Genomic DNA, 17342 nt, shown 5'->3' with positions numbered 1-17342 from the left:
GATTCATGAAAGTACTGTAACCCCCGAAATTTGTGTAGGTGAACGATTACCCCCCAAAAAATCACATTTGAAATAGGACTACCGTAAAAATACAAAAACAAATCTGCACACGTTTATACAAGACGACTGTAGTACAAATAATCCAAAAGGCTAATGTGAAAAAGAGAAAACACGAAACGCACGTTAAAATAGAGCAACTGAAAAAAAAAACAGGTTGCCACAATGAAATCAAGTGTTTTTCATTAGTTTTATATCTTCTTATATTTTGCAAGTGCTTCAAACAAATATGTGCTACAGTATACAATTTTCCACTTGTGTTGAAGGAAAAAGGGGAAAAAAGACTGACACTTCAAAAGCTTGCTCTCCTCATCCGATTTACTTGAAACATTTTGGAACTGCCATGTCTGATGTGAAAAGTGAAGAAAGCAGTGAAGAATAGTTTTTTTTTCTCCACAAGGCTTCACAAAAGTCCATTGCAAGCACATGTTGAGACACGTATAAATACACAGGAAACACATCACAAGCTCCTACATTTGTGCTAAGGCGAAGGACTGATGTAGGCTCTTTGTAATGAAACAAAAACGTCCACCCAAGGTGCAGAATGGGACCATTTGAAGCTTATTACATTTGAAGCATAACACAAATGGCTTAATAATCACAGAAACGATGCAACAGAAACTACTGCATGATAACATTTATATTGCCATGTAGCAATACGACTGAACACCAATACGATGGCGGCAGCAGACGCCCGCTGTTTGCGATTGATGAATAAGTGATGACTTTACTTTTTAGATTGGGCCCTTAATTAAACTAAAGTAAGATTCCGTTTGACCAATGGGGTGTCCAAGTGCATCTGGAGACAGAACTGCGTGTGTGCGTGTGAGATGCGGAGGCATGTCTAGAGGGGTGTGTCCATCATGCTGCCCTTTGCCACGGGGGACACCACGCCAGAGCTCCTCTCTTGCCACCTGAGCCACTGCACGTGCACCTCTTTTTGCACCTGTAAAACACACACACACACACACACACACACACACATATTATTATATGTGCATATTAGCACTCATAAAGATACGTGAGAATTATTTCCGTCTCCAGGGGAACGCGCCTGTAGTAGGATTTGTAGTCCGGCAGGTGAGTTACCATTTGTAGTGCTGTGGTAATTTCACGCTCGAAATCTGCCGGGCACCGACCTCAAGTTAAACATATCCTCAAATAACTCCTTACCCCAAAATAAAATGAGCGCAAGATGAACCACAACTTATTATTTTTTTGTCATTTGAGCCGGACGAGCACGATAACATGCCACCTCTCGTACTTTTACCCTTCGACCCTCATTGTCAAATACTCTCAATTCAGGGATCAGTGTGATTTGTGTGTGGCGTGTAATCACTCACCTCTTGATTGAGGAAGCAGTAGAGGATTGCCACAAGCAGTCCCTGAAAGAGGAACACGTTGTCACGTATGTTACAGTTCATAACAAATGTAATGTAAACACATGTAATTGAAAACGTGCCACCAAAATGTTTTTGACCTTGAACCAGAGAACACCTGTTTGATCGGATGAAGGACGATTACCCTCACAAGTCCCACTTCCTCGCCTCATTACCAGACAGGAAGGTGCAAATAACTTAATTACCTCAAGAGCCGGCAATCGAGCATCCTATGCTTGCAAAACGAAATCATTTAGCTTCAAGATCAATCTCTGGCCCCACCCATTAATAAATTCATACATGATTCATTTTGCTCCCTCTTATGGAAGAGTCATTCATTGAATTTGAATCTGTGAAAGGAACATTGCACTGGCAACGCAGGTACTAATCGGATGGAACAGAAGGGGTTGTTTCCTGCAACAGTTAAGTTTTGTTTTTGTTTTTTTTCTTTCCACCAAATGTCCTTTTGTATCGAGAAAAGACTTCAGTCCGGGTATATGCAATTTCACATCTACAGTATTCCAATGTCCTCACAGCCACTCAGAGCTACTTAAAGTGGGGTTAAAAATATATCAATAATTAGGGCCTGACTGAATAATTGCTGGATATATACATATGTATATATACATATATATATATATATGTATATATAAAACATTCAAGACAATGAGAATAGCATTCCAATCCACCCAAAAATCAGCAAAAAAAATCTGCAGATTTTTATGTTATATACTAGTTGACAACATTATATAAAACTGTCAAATGAATGAATCCTCTTCATTTCTGTGTGCATTAAGAGATCAATAAATATGTTCTCACTCATTTTAATTTTTTTAAATCAATTAATAGGTTATCAGAATGTTATTTGGCCAAATATTGAAACCGGCATCAGCGAGGCCCTACTTGGACCAAATTTGGATCAAAAGTTGGCAAAAACCCTGATTTTGTGTTTAGAGTGGGTTTTTTTCCTCCCCAATATGCTTGTAAAAACGTTGAAGCTGATTGTTACAATGTAAATTTAAACTAAAACTAAAAAATCTATTCAATAAATGTATGTTGTAACATCTTAACCTTGGAACAAATTATGAAACGCTCCCCCATTCTCCTCAATTTTGGATAGTTTTTGCGGAACTGACCCCATGTCAGAAGTTTTGCTTTACTGCAGAGTCAACCCTAATTTTTTCAAGCACTTTTGTCACATCAAATGAAAGCAAACCTCGAATTAACTGATGGATGAGGCCAAACGGTACACAGGCGGTCGCAGCTACCTGAAAGGATCCGATGCAGAGCTCAAGGCAGAGGCGCAGGTTCACGTTAAAGTAGTCAGGCAGGAAATTGAAGAAGATGTAGTGGGTGCCAAACAAGGGTATGAGCAGCAGGGTGGACTTGGTCAGGCGTCTGGTGGCATCAACAAATGCAATGCGGGAAGGGAAGAATGCTCCATTTCATTACAATTTATTTATACGCTGTGTATTTATAACAACCACACAACTTGACAACTCTGCAAGCATGAGATGAACACACAAAACGCCATAGGCAAGTTAACGTCTAACATCGGTGGTTGCTGTTCGAACCCTTTCGACCCCCAGGTGTCAAATTCAAGGCTCGGGGGCCAGATTTGGCCCGTCACATCATTTTATGTCGCCCGCGAAAGTAAATCAAACATGTTCACTTCCATGATGCTTGCTAAAATCTTGACTAAAATTTAAAATTCTCATATTTAATAAATTAGAGACACACTGCAAGCATTTTCTTGTGACCAAACCCCTCATTACAGTAACTTGAACAATAGTTGAATCAAGCGTTACTATTGACTTTTTTTATATGGCGTCAGTCATAACGGCCCTGCATGGGAAACGGTAACTAAAATGTGGCCGACGACAAAAATGAGTTTGACACCCCTGTTTTAGACAATGTATATTTGAACACAAATGGAGCAGAAACACATGTAGATCGACAATGTGACAATGCTCCCAGGCAAATTGTCTTTATCCTCCCCAAAAACACAACATGTACAACTGCAGCTCCCGGAACGAAAAATGTTTGGAAAGTCTTCTTCGTGTCTGTCTCCATGACTGTGTTACACTGCCCCCGGTGGCTAAGTCACACACACCAGAAAGAGTCCCAAAGAATTATTCATGATGCACCAGCCGTGTAGTTCTTTAAGCTTCGACTGAGTTATGTTATTGTAAAGTCAATATTACACCGCATGCATGAGCTGTCTTGCCATGACTACCACTAAATTTGCAAATGTTTACCGGTACTTGCTGCAGAGTACAAGACAAACCTTGGACAATAAGTCACATGCTATCTCATTTAAAAAAAAAAAAAAAAGACACTGTTATTAGCTGATCACGTGTAGCATCCCGTTCTGGTAAATTTCCATTACAGGAACACTATCTGCCTATTATGATACCACTTTGCGTATGCTTTGACTGTAATAGAACAGAGTGCAGAGGAAACGTAGTCGTGTGTGTTCAATTTAACCACCTGCACAGCCAACTACATTTTAGCACTGGTAGATGTTTTTTGTTTCTGTCCCCCTCACCCCACCATCATGAACACTGTGTGCCCAAACACTTTCCGCTAAACTGCCGGCTCATTTCAATTAGGTATTCCTACGAAACCGACCGAGGTAATGAATTCATCACGACCCTTTTTGGAATCACTGCGATGGGAGGAAATCAACCCTGCGGCCTCACCGCTAATGGGCATGCAACAATCGTGACATATTGCACAACTTGCGGGAGAAATTCAGCAAGTTGACTTACGGATGAGTGCACTTCCATCAACAGGAGTCCGCTGAAGCAGAATGTCAAAAAATAAGGGGAAAGGGAATCACCTGTACTGTGAGGAGTTATTGAATTGGATCAGACGGGGGCTCAGCTTCTGGATCAGAATTCTGACGATGTTGACGAAGAGGATGAAATTGACCTGTAAAGGAAGGTGGATGAGGGGAGGAAGTGGCGGTGGAGGTTGTCTGCGTTTTATTGCACACGGCGACAACAATATGTGCAGCGGAGCACGTAACGGAATGGGACGGACGCATCTGGCACGTCGCTGTGAACAACAACAAGAAAAAAAACGCGCCATTGAAATTTGCTTGTGGTGCTTTATCGGCGGAGGAAGCAGTCTCGACAAAGATGACGGTAAACAAGTCATCTGCATGACAATCTGGGAAGGTGTGTGCGGCGCGGATGGAGCGGTAGTCTCGAGTGCAGGTGCGAAACAATGAGCATCGTTTACCACAATGGACACCACAATCGGGCCCTTGATGATCCACCAATAGAGCGAGTCCTCATTGATGTCCCAGCATCTGTATGTAGAGGGGCGGAGGAGACATTTAGAGAGGTAACCTTTCGACGGTGGGGGTGTCAAACTCATTTTGGTCGCGGGCCACGCCATTATAACCGTGAAAACATCTAAATGTTGAATTCCCTCCTCATGTGATTACACGTACAGAACACAACACATTGATGGACAGCCTGTTTTGAAATCAAATTTACGGTGTGCCAGACAGACTTTCAGACTGATGGGTTCAAATTTAACCTAAAGTCACCCACTTTAAATATAATTTACTCTAACTTCAGGACACAAAATGTCCAAAATGGGGACAGGTTTCAGCTCTTCAGCCCAAATCCAATTTGCAATCCAATCTGCTGGATCCAAGTACTATATTTTCCGTACTATAAGGCGTACCTAAAAGCATTCCGCTTTCTCAAAAGACGACAGTGCACGTTATAATCTGATGCGGCTTACATATGGATCAATATTCTGACTTCTTGAACATACTATTTTAAATGTTCTGTAAAGTGCTTTGTTACGGTTGCAGCTGTTGTGAAAGTGTGATATAAATAAAGCTGTATCGTATTGTATTCCCTCTAGCGTAGCCCCATCTAGTGGATGCATAACGCAACCTAAGCCACTATTGTAGCTTCTATTCTATGCGCCTTGCAATTCCCCGATATGCGAAAAGTTTTAAAATAGGGCATTCATTGAAAGTGTGCCTTATACTCTGATGCGCCTTATAGCACGGAAAATACGGTAATTAACTAAACCTTGGGTAAGCGAAAACCCAATCTGCTCAAAATCCATAGTTACTCAGTGAGTCGGTGAGCAAAACATCCCATGATTTGTTTTTAGAGTGTAGAGCAGTAATCTAATTTCAGATGATGATGTGCTTATCAGAAAGGTCAATTAAATCTTTTTGGTGCAACTAAGATTGTGGTTTCTTTATAATTACATTCGGAGAATGTGCCTGACATTAAAAAAAATAAAAGACAAGATACAAACTCTGTGTCTTCAAAATACACGCGGGAGCCAATCCACAGCACGATGAAGAACACAGGAACCCCTGTGGAGTAAAAAAATGAAAGCAAAAAAATAAATAAAACATTAATAAATGGTGAGACAGCGAAACAGTTTGAAACACACTCATGTTCGACTTTTTAATAGCCCTAATGGTGCTATTGATCCTATCAAGAAAAAACAATCAATGGTACATTTAACACGTCAAGGACGCCCCTCTTGGACACTCACTGAGGAAAGAAAGCCGTCTTTTGCTCATTTTAAGACCAGGAGGGGATTTTCACTGTCCTTGATGCCTTATAAATTCACACAGCGAGAGCCATTCATGCCTTATCTCAGCCTAATCCTAATAAAATCATGAAGTGCTCCCTTCTCCCATCTCGCTGCGCCGGTCTCCATCGGAAGTCATCTGCTCTCCTGATCACGCAGAGGTAAAGCGACATCTCAACTTTTCAATGCCTTTTATATCCGCGAGGCCCTGCGAAAACGGTAATGAATAATCTCGCGTCTTATTCTTCAACTGGACAAGAGCTTTTTTTTCACAATTTCAAATAGTTTCTGGATGTTTTGATAGCATAATGAAGGTCAATTGAAGTTACTAAACTGAAAACACAACAGTTTGATGAATTTGTCATTGTTATGGGCAAGTATTAACTGGACTCTAACCTCTGCACTGTGAGGTTGACGCGCGAACCACTTGACCACCGGGATGCGAGTACATTTGCCACCCTTCGCAGAATGCAACTAAATTTGAGCATCTCACCCCATCCCAGCAGACTGAAGCCCCACAGGCACTGGTGTCGGCGGTACAAGGAGGAGAGCAGCAGGGAAGTGAGGTAGAGCGCCTCCACCAGGAGCCAAAAGAAATTGGCCATGACGCAATAGTGACAAAAGACCACAGCGGCCTTACAGGCAAACTTGGGAAAAACAGAGGGAGGAAGAGAACAAAAGTGGAGGAGGAGTTAGTTTGAATGAGCCGTGTTGATTGAGTACAAGAGGGAACGGGCTCTTCAAGTCGATGGCCTCTTATCTTACAGTGGAGAGGGTGCAGTGGTTGGTGTCGTCGCTGGAAAACAGGGTGGCGTCCTTGATGAACACCGCCGCGGCTTTCAGGATGAACGTGAGGAAGAGTTGGATGTGGATGAAGTTCCGGGCGCAACGCAGCCTTCTGGTGAAGGAGGAAACATTTTTGTCAGAATTTTTGGGGGGGTAGGGGCTTGGAACGAATTAGGGCATTTACAATGAAAACGCGTCTCTACTTACAAACTTTTCGAGGTAAGAAATTCCTTCCAGAACCAATTAATTTCATAAGTAGCGGTACCACTGTTTATAAAATACATAATTGAATGGAAATTTGTGACGTCCTAGTTTGTTACTTTTAGCTCACAGCCATGAAAAAGTCTGAATATAATTTGTATAAATACACTGCAGTTCCATATTGTCCAATCTACTCAACAATAATGCAAAAAGAAGTCATTTCACATAAACAGGAAAATTTCTAGGATTAAGACAAAGCCCCCAGCGTGTGCCGACCTGAAGAACAGCAGGATTACCACGGCGGCGGTCAGCACCAGCAGAGAGATGCTGTAGCCGACGGTGTAGATCAATTTCACTGTGGCGTAGTAGGTCTGCTCTGTCTGGACACACAAGAATAACCTTCTGTGTTTTGAGGAAGATTAGACCACATGGCCATCCGAAGGTCCACTTGCATATTTGAATTTTAAGGTGGCGTCGAAAGACAGCGTGATGAATTCACTCAATTAAAAAAAAAAAAAAGTCCCATAAAATCAGACCTCCCAATCCAATCTGATATCAGATGGGTACCTTCACAAAATGCACTGCGTGGCACCTAAAGTAGTATGCGCATAATTATTGCTCACTTATTTTTTTTTCTTTTTAGATTGTTAGAAACAAGATAATTTCGGCTCTTATCGGACGGATGACAAGCGATTCACTTCCAGCTCTGCTTAGGTATTTGCACATTAGGCTCAAGAATGTCTTTTGGATGGCTCCTATTTGTCGCTCCTTAGACCAGTGTTTTCCAACCTTTATTGAGTCCGTTATCGTTTCACATTTGAAAAAAACACACACACACACACACACAGCACACCTCCGAATATAATGTCACTATGTGCATTTACGGGATATGGTGTGCAGTCTATGAATGGCATCTCGTGGGAGTGCATTTCATTGTTCTCTCTGTAACTACAGTACTGTATATGATGCAAGCATAGATACAGTAGTTAACGATGAGGAAAATGCAACTACCTGTATATAATACTGTTCTTCAAAACATTAACGAATTAACTGGAATACAAAGGACTCATCAGTTTGTGCATCATGAAGGAGGCATTGTGGCTCACCCTGCTGTGTATATCTTGGCCACCAGGGGGCAGTATAACAATAATGCAGGCAAACCAAGAATAATGACTCCTGGAAGTGACTCCGTAAGGTGAAGAGGATAAAGAATGTATGCCTGCGAGTATTGTTCTAATGAATGTTGATATGTGTTGATGCACTGTTGGTATTATCATTCGCTTAAGGTAAAGGTCCAGATTTGGCCCGCCGCATCATTTGATGTGGCTCGCAAAAGCAGCTCAAAGATGTCAACTTCCATGATCCTTTCTAAAATGTCTACCAACATTTTAAATTCTCATATGTAATATGATATATTCTAAGCATGTAGTTGTCACCAAACCCATCATGATAGTAACTTAAACAATAGTTGAATCAACAGTTATTCTTGACTTCTTTGTATGGTTTCAGTCATAACGGCCCTTCAAGTGAAACGGTAACTAAAATGTGCCCCAACCCATAAATGAGGTTGACACCACTGGCTTGAAGGGATATATAATACCGTGACTATATCAATGCTATTTATTAACCGATGTATGGCATTTTGCATTGTTTGTTAGTGTACAGCTATTACAAGGCAGGGCTATGTGGTTATTTTAAATACCCAATGTAACAATCTTTGTTATATGTTTAGTTTGACAGTAAACATCGACTGCTTCAAGAGAAGAAAAAAAGTGAAAAAAGCAATTTTCTGTTCATATTAGCATGCATCTCACCTCCGGAATGTCATCGTCCACACTGCAGGCAACATGGTATGGCGGGAAGGGTCTGGACCAACCTTCATCGGTGCAATTTCGGCTCACTTGTCCTTATGTAAAAGAGGAAGAGATTAATTAGATTAGCTCTCACACAGGGATATGAATAATCGCCCCCCCAAAAAAAGGGGGGGCGTGGGAGCAAGCTGCAAAGCTGCCTCATGGCCAGGCAATTGATTAAATTGCTTTAATTCTGATGAAATTGGAATGTGTCATTAAATAAGGAATCAAAATTTGTGAGCACGAAATGCCTTAGAACGGCTTTTACTCCTAAAAGAGTAATAAATATGTCATAAAAAAAAATGTTCGTCTGATGGGGCCATTTATATCATTCATACCAAATTGATGGAATTGCAGAAGCGTATTTGCCTCACAGTCGAGAGGAGCTGTATTTGAATTTCTTCCCAAAAAATCTATACCGAGCGGATCAAAAAGCTCTCCGTTTTGGGACATCGCTATCCTTATGCAAAACCGATTTGATATGTCTATCACTTTCATGTTATTTATCCAAATGAGTATGCTGGCGCTGGGTGATTACAGTGCTAATAAGCGAACGAGATGCAAATTAGCACCGTGAACATAATTAGCAGCGTCCCGCTGAGCATCAGGCGATGATCAAGTGATAAACGCCCTACTTTGGTCGCCTCGTGCGACACAACATTACATTGTTCAGTCGTTGAGATTAGACTTTTAATAGCACTTGAGATTACTGACTTTTCCGAAAACATCGCTTCCCCTCCCTTAGCGGATAATTAGCCAAGATCTGCCCAGCCCCCGACCCACCCGGCATTAATCTACACGAGTTATTCCTTTGTAATAAGAAGGCATCGCATGAATAAATAAATAGACACGCACTCTTAACAACCTCCATGACATAACTAGAGTGTTGCCACAACGGAGGCACTCCTATACTGTAAATGATATTCCAGCCCAAAAAAGTCACCCGTGTTGTTTCCGAAGAGGGAAAACACAGCAGGACAAGCGTTGTGAACAGTTTCCCCGACCGCAGCGTGAGGCCAACACACCACGACGTCCCAGAATGCTCGACAACCTGGGGAGGTAGGGGGGGGGGGGGGGAAGCATGCTGTGAACATTCTGAAGTTGTCGACAAAAAATACGCTCTATCTAGAAAAAAAGCTTAGATGATGGGGGCGGAGGGGGTGGGTTATAGCTAAAACCTATGAGGATAGGTTGAACAAATATTTTTGTTCAAAGTATGTTGTCATAAAAAATGCATTCTATTCGTAAAAAGTTGACATATTCAATTTCATTCCATGGAAACCTCGCATGAACTGAATAAAAATGGTCAAATTCCGATCTTTTCACAAAGCAATATTGTTCAGTGCCCATATACTGCAAGAAGGAGATATACCGACGCTCGTTCCTACCGACTGCTGTCAGGCTGATGAATAAAAAATAACAATCATAATAATAATTAAATGATGTGAAGGAAAATTGTAAATAGTACTGTGATTTATCCATTTGTGTTCATATTGTATTTAATTGAAAGATGTTTGTTGTTGTTTTTTTCTCCTTTCTTCTTTCTACATACATTCTTGCTGCTGGAGGCTGTAAATTTCCCCAGTGTGGGACGAATAAAGGATATCTTATCTTATACATTTGTTTACAAATTATTAATCAATCAAAGATGTTGTAAATGAACAACGAAACAAGCATTTTTTTTCAAGTTTTGCAGATGCAAGGAACCTGACAGCATATTACAAAAAATATGTTATGCTAATGTTAAAAAAAAGGCTTGATTTGTGTTGTGATTCATCACTAATTATGGAATTGGAATTCAACAACATCATATTTTATCCAGTAAATTGCCAATTGAAGTGGCTGGTACTCTATCTGTATAATTATTTTCATTGAAATGGCAACTACAATTTGTTTCAGAAAGACACAGCAGCTGGGGTGGTGGGGGATGCCTGACACAGTAAGGCGATAGTCACCATTGCAAATTAAGTGTTGAAGTGGGTCGTCGTACAGGAGTGCGCCTGCTTTCAAATTAGCCAATGAAAGGGACGTATTATGCAAAAGTGAATTTTTAATTGCTTGTAAATAGTCATGGGTGATATTCCATGTCCCAAGAGCTAGTTTCTGCAGCTGAGGATCGGACCGCCAGGGTCCCCGCCTTTGGCTGCCGCCCAGCTCACATTGCACCCGACCCCTTTGGCCCCTCTCATGGGTGGTGAGCCCATGGGAAGGGGGACCCACGTTGCCTCTTCGGGCTGTGCCTGGCCGGGCCCCATGGGTGTAGGCCCGGCCACCAGGCGCCTGCCAACGAGCCCCACCTCCAGGCCTGGCTCCAGAGGGGGGCCCCGGTGACCAGCGTCCGGGCAAGGGAAACTTCGATCCATTTATTTTAATCATGATTGGGGTCTTTGAGCCGTGCTTTGTCTGGCCCCTCACCAAGAACCTGTTTGCCATGGGTGACCCTGCCAGGGGCATAAAAGCCCCAGACAACTTCGCTCCAATGATCATTGGGACACACAAACCCCCTCCACCACGGTAAGGTGACGACTCACGGAGCCGCTTCTCCTCCACATCGAGAGGAGCCAGATGAGGTGGCTTGGGCATCTGATTCAGATGCCTCCTGAGCGCCTCCCTGGTGAGGTGTTCTGGGCATGTCCCACCGGGAGGAGACCCCGGGGAAGACCCAGGACACACTGGAGAGACTATGTCACCCAGCTGGCCTGGGAACGTCTCAGGATCCCCCGGGGAGAGCTGGGGGAAGTAGCTAGGGAGAGGGAAGTCTGGGCTTCCCTGCTAAAGCTGTTGCCCCCGCGACCCGGTCCCGGATAAGCGGTAGATGATGGATGGATGGATGTAAATAGTCAATGAAAAAAACCAGCAACATATTTTTCCATTGATCTAAAATATAAAAAGGATCTGTCAACTGTTCAGATTTTGATGAGCTATTTAGTTAATCGCTAGCTTGTTTAAATGTGTTCCATAACACTGGTCAATATATTTTTACTTTTTTTTTTTTTTAAATCAACGATGCAAGAAAACCTTTCTCGATGAGTTTTTTTTGGTGCTGATTTTGAATAAGCCCTCTTTTTTTTTCTTGAGCATGTTAGGCTCTAATAACAACAATCACGGAAATAATAAGATAATACGTAACATTGTAAGCAGCTTTTTAGGTCAAACTGAAAAACATCAAAAATACCTCAAAAAGCTGATGTGCTAGGGAAAAAAAGTAGACACTTTCTGAATAAGCGTTGAAATACGTTAAAATACACCTGAAGCCAAAATGAGCTGTTGACCAGTATCATCGGTACGTGCATACTCCGAATTACGACACGTATTGGTTAGTTTTCCCATCGTAAAAGCCACACGCTATCTTTAATTGGCTCATTCATTAACAACTCAGTCTCACGGCGCTATTAAGAACACGTCTACATGATGCACGATTCCGTTTAGTGGCAGACTCTTGTTTCAACATTTCACGCATCAGCCGAGGGTGTGTCGTTTGAAAAGAGAAAAACGCACCTTGCGCACTCGCGTTTCCTTGCTCGCCGATGGAGCGCAGGCAGCGGAGCTCGTCTTTCTCCAGCTGGAAGATGAACTCGCATTCAGGGTGCAGGCTTGTTAGCGCCTACAGAAATCACAAAGGGAATCAGGGGCCTTTTAAGCAACGGCGAGGGACATGCGAATTCACCGGGAGGAAAAACACGTTTGGAGATAGCCAAGTATTCAAGTGATGTGCATCTGCTGCCACTGGTGGGATGTTTTTCAGCACGGTACACCATTAAAAAATGCCGGGGTTGTTTTCTTGGGAAATGTTTGAGGCTTGGGGGTGAAGACTTGGGACATATTTCGATCGTGCACAAATGTGACTTACAACCATTTGCTTAATTCATTAAAAGGGGTTTGTTCCTGAAGAGGGCCGAGATTGTTTTGGCTTGCGGCAAGTTTGCACTCCATCAAAGTCGGAGCCACCGGAGATGCCATCTGGCACTGATCGCAACACCGTGGTGCCAAATAACCACTCGCCATCACTTTTGTACAGTATTTGATTAGAACAGAACATTTGTCTCACTGTATGACAAATTAGAAAGTCTCGTTGGTGAGGCAGAGGAGAAGATGGACGAAGAACATATTGAACATTTGTATTGATATTTACTAGTGGTGAGATGCAAATTAAACAAGCCATTTAATTATTTAGAGGCTTTGTAAAAACATCATTACAATTGATGTGTTATATAAAGTGCCATTGGCAACATATAAAACGGTTAAAACATGTTCATATGAAGTCACTTCTCCTGGTCCAGCCCGTTATGTCAAGACTAGAAGCCATAGTGTGAACATGAACCTTCATAAATTGAACATTTGAAACGTTCAGCAATGTATGGACCATCAAACTGTGACACCACACCCCTTCCAGTGCGCCCCCCCCCCATTCTTTGGTCATGTACTGTAGAGTTGTACAAGTTACAGCAAGGTGACCTCTGCAAAATACTTGTGGCTAGTGAGTACAGGTAACTAACTCAAGTGTTTTTTGTTTTTTTTTTACTACATATGGATAAACCACTGCATGTGTAACGTACAAATGAGGACCACAACTTAAATAGCTAAGCGGATGGTTCTGACTGTTCCTTTGTCTTTTTGTTTGGTTTGTCTGCAAGCAGCTGCGTTGTTAGTGGATACACTGCCTGTCAGCCTATCGATGCACTTTAAACTACAAAAGCTGCTAAAAAAATAATGAAACAAAAAATATGTACTGCATATATATCTTGACAATAAAGTTGAACTAATCGATAAATGTGATGAATTGCCACATCCTAGTTAAGGCTTTCGTGGTCAGTCTTGGTATAATACAAAGTAATTAGGAAAGGTCGAACACAGATTTAACATGCAGCCACTGCGGCTTCAAACGTGGCAGACAGTGCGTTTCAAAAAGGGTAGAAGCTTCTCATTTATGTTCCTTGGCACGTTGTCCTCCGATTGTTTTGCGCCCTGCAATGATCTTAAGAGAGAAACAAAGGAAAAGGCACAAGAGGGAAGATTAAAGTTGCACATGATATCCTCTTGGCGGCAAAGAAAATTTACTGGGCAAAATTGGCGAGCCGTGTCCGGCAACACTTGCTTGCGATTCCATTTGCGAGGAAAGAAGGCCCCGGAATGCAGCCTGAACAATTTGCTGTTTCTAATGTCACGCTCACTTTTTAATGAGCACCGTTAGCTTGGGTTATGATGCGCAATTAAGATCCGTTTCGCTTCAAAGTCAGAAAAGCGCTGAATGGGGGGGGGGAAAAAACAGCAGTGGAACGTGACCGTTATGGTACTTGCGTAGACATTTTAAGTATCATAAAAATTAAAAAAAAGACTCCGACTTTACTTCGACCTTGTTGTAGAATATTAGTTAAAAGGTTAGGACCCATCTTTGTATATTCAACCACAATTTGCTGAGAGGTTTCGATCAGAATTTAGCCCTAACAGTTCTATCGTAAAGGTGGAATTTCTTTTACCGTGTCCTTACGTTATCGCCGACGAGTGAAAGATAATAGCACAAACACCCGCTCGCATTCCTACAGTAGGTCCGCTCATAAAATGTTAGCACGGCCAATTGTCCGCCAACAACCCAGTAAGAGGGTATCTGATTGGGGTCACGTCACTGCGTCTCTATTCTTGAACACATAATTGTATCGCTGCAGGAATTCACGTACTGTAAACAACGCGTGGCAGCAGATACGTTTGCTTGAACGGAGCGAGAAGCTTTTCGGTACCCTTGTTTGTAACAAAACAGAATATCACAGCCCCCCACGCAAGGTGGAGGACTCGATGTGAACATACAACATCAGGAGCAACATGAACGCAAACTCTGTAGATCATAATGGTTCTAATTTGCTCACGGTCCGAGAGAATGAGTTTGTTTTTGAAGGACAACTAGAAACTGCCCAAACCGGCCTAAAATGAGCACTTCAAATCAAAATGGCAGACTTCCCTTTTCAGATTTGTCCTTTTATCCTTGAGGATGCAAAAATGGAAAACGGCAAGAGTGACTGCAAATGGAAATCATCAAAAATTGGGAAATTTCAATGTGTTGGAATTGGAAAAAGTTTCCTAATTGGACCTTGTGAATTTTGTGGATGATTTTGAAGGCTGTGCCCTCTCATTTGCCTCCAGTCCAATGTATACTCCGGCTCTTGCCCAAACTCAGCTGGGATAAAGAGCCCCCCCCTCACTCCTCCCCAACTTCTCTCCCTCCCCCTCCCTATTCATAATTCTCAACGTATAGCCAAATACTGCCCATTGTCATGTTGTGTTTCCTGTTTGCTTTTTTTTTGGGGGGGGGGGGGCACAGGGCAAATTTTCCATCAAAATCAATGAGCAAAGCAACTGGTCATTTTTCACAGTGGCTGTTTTTTGTGTGTGAGTGTGTGTTTGTTTTGGTCTGAGTGTACTTATGTGAGTGGTTCGCAGATGATTATAATTCTCCACAGCTCTGCGAGGTGAATGAGAACAGATTGAAGTGGGACATTGTGACGAGCGGCGAGACTGTTTGAATTCTCGCTCCAGCGACGTTGATCACCAAACTGATCAATTGTCCGTGTCTCTGAATTTGATTTTGTTTATGGAAATCAGGCAACGTGGTCACGGATTGGCGAGGGCTGCCTAATAACAGCTGCGGATTTAAAGACATGAGCATCAGTGCGTGTGCACACGCATGAAAGTGTATAGTTGGGAGTATGCGTCTCTTGGCTGGCTCTGCACTTGATTTGCCCCAAACAAATTGAGCGTACTAGAAACTAAATGGCAAGTGAAAGACATTTCGTGTTTGCTCTTTCGTTCTGGTTTGTTCTAAGGGTCATTCGCAATAGAAATAACAGAATCATATGCGTCGCAATTGAAAAGAATCATCAATAATCAGGTATATTTGATGACATTCACTTAATTGACCATGGAGATTCCTTCCCAAAATGTTCTATTTCCTTCCTACTATTTTCGTAAGCAGTCTTGTCTTGACGTGAGGTAAAAATAAATAACTCCGATTATGTGGTTGCTCAAGTGTGCACACCCTCTTCTAAACGGGGATGCGACTGTGCTCAGAATGAACCAAGCACAAGCAGACATTATTCAAAACTGCCTCTGCAAGATTAACCTCAAATCAATTTCTGAAGTTCTATTCGGCGTTTCCTGACAGTTTTCCTGGAATTATGGCCAAGGTATGTCTGGCAAATCTGGGTGCATCATGTGCTGTATGTTACACATACATACAGCTCATTTGACAATAAAGTGTATTCAATTCAATCAAATACAATACATAATTATAAGACTGCAACTCTTAGAACTGCAAGAACTATATTGTGTGATCAAACTTGAAATGACCATAAAACAACGATTTCTTGAGAAAAATCCAAAGGGAGTAAAATGTGTGTGTGTGTGTGGGAGGGGGGTGGGGGGGGGGGGGGGTTCGCATGAAATCATACGACTTACACTGTATATAGCATAAATTTAACCAATCAAATAATCCTGACACCTACGTAGCACAAAGCATTTACCCTTCATCCTTTTAAATGACTATTTGTCCACATTTCAAAACACATCTCATTCAGCTCAGCAATAACGTGAAAATGAGCCTGTCCAACAGCATTTAACTTTTGGTTACTTTAAAAGCAACGAAATGAGCTCTGTCGGATACGCTCTCCTTTCGACTGGAGCATACGTCAATAAGATGGGAAATTACTCAGAAAAAAGAAAGGAATTCAACTTGGATCAGCGTTCCAAATCAAATCTATCGCACGAGATCCCATTTTTCCAGAAAATCAAATTTCAAGAGAAAGAAGTTTAGAAACTACTCACTGCAGGTGCCAAGCACAGGGTGAGGAAAGCCCCTCTGGAGAATATCCGCTGCATGTTGCCGTCCAACCCGGCGTAGAGCCTGTGGAGAGTGGAAGTCGAGCTGGAAGCAGCTTGGGTATGCAAGAGACCCTCTTTTCACTCTCTCTCTCTCTCTCACTCTCCAGTACTGTATTAGTTCTACCTATCACTTCACAAAAATGGGAGAAGTTGACTTCCAGGGTGTGTTTTCACAATAAAAGCATTTATGATAAGGCAGGAAATGAACTTGCTCACCAAATAAAAACCTGCTTGCAGTCATGACACTATGCACAGTTACCAGTTACTTGATTCGTGAAACCTGCACAAGCAAAAGCAGATGGGAATTGTTTGTACGGTTACTGTTCAGGTTATATTTCACGCATTTTGTCATTAACATCTTCCCAATTGCAGACAGCTTTAAATATACACAAAAGGTGCTCTGACAAAAACGGAACAGATAAAAGTTGGCCGAGCAGGTTCATTTCCCTCCAGATGCAAACGCAAATGTCAAGGAGAGAAAAACATCGGGTGTGGGGTGAAGAAATCGAAAAGACATGACAAATGTGTTTTCAACAGGTCTGCTTGAGTGTAGTTCGTATTATTTTTGCCATTTGGGGAAGACATTCCAAAAGATATTTACCTGTTTGTGAGCATCCAG

At 42.1% G+C, this 17342-nt stretch overlaps 1 protein-coding gene across 2 annotated transcripts; it reads right to left on the bottom strand.

Moving 5' to 3' along the window:
- Positions 1–228: 228 nt before the first annotated feature.
- ghrhrl (growth hormone releasing hormone receptor, like) lies at positions 229–17327 on the bottom strand. Of its 2 annotated transcripts, none has more exons than XM_052074826.1 (14): positions 16940–17327; positions 16667–16847; positions 12353–12458; positions 9798–9905; positions 8816–8907; positions 7278–7381; positions 6780–6912; positions 6508–6661; positions 5730–5790; positions 4683–4752; positions 4279–4370; positions 2705–2834; positions 1401–1442; positions 229–1003 (listed from the first exon to the last, which is right to left on the bottom strand). In XM_052074826.1, the coding sequence occupies exons 2-14, from the start codon at positions 16718–16720 to the stop codon at positions 902–904; spliced, it is 1248 nt and encodes a 415-aa protein (XP_051930786.1). In that variant the 5' UTR covers positions 16721–16847; positions 16940–17327; the 3' UTR covers positions 229–901. The 2 variants fall into 2 exon arrangements, with proteins under 2 accessions (XP_051930786.1, XP_051930787.1); XM_052074827.1 differs by having other exon boundaries at positions 6780–6909.
- Positions 17328–17342: the final 15 nt, after the last annotated feature.

The sequence above is a fragment of the Hippocampus zosterae genome, chromosome 8, assembly GCF_025434085.1.
Source record: "Hippocampus zosterae strain Florida chromosome 8, ASM2543408v3, whole genome shotgun sequence".
NCBI classification, from domain to species: Eukaryota; Metazoa; Chordata; class Actinopteri; order Syngnathiformes; family Syngnathidae; genus Hippocampus; species Hippocampus zosterae.
The sequence above is the reverse complement of the archived record's forward strand: the minus strand, read 5'-3'. Positions and strand labels throughout refer to the sequence as shown.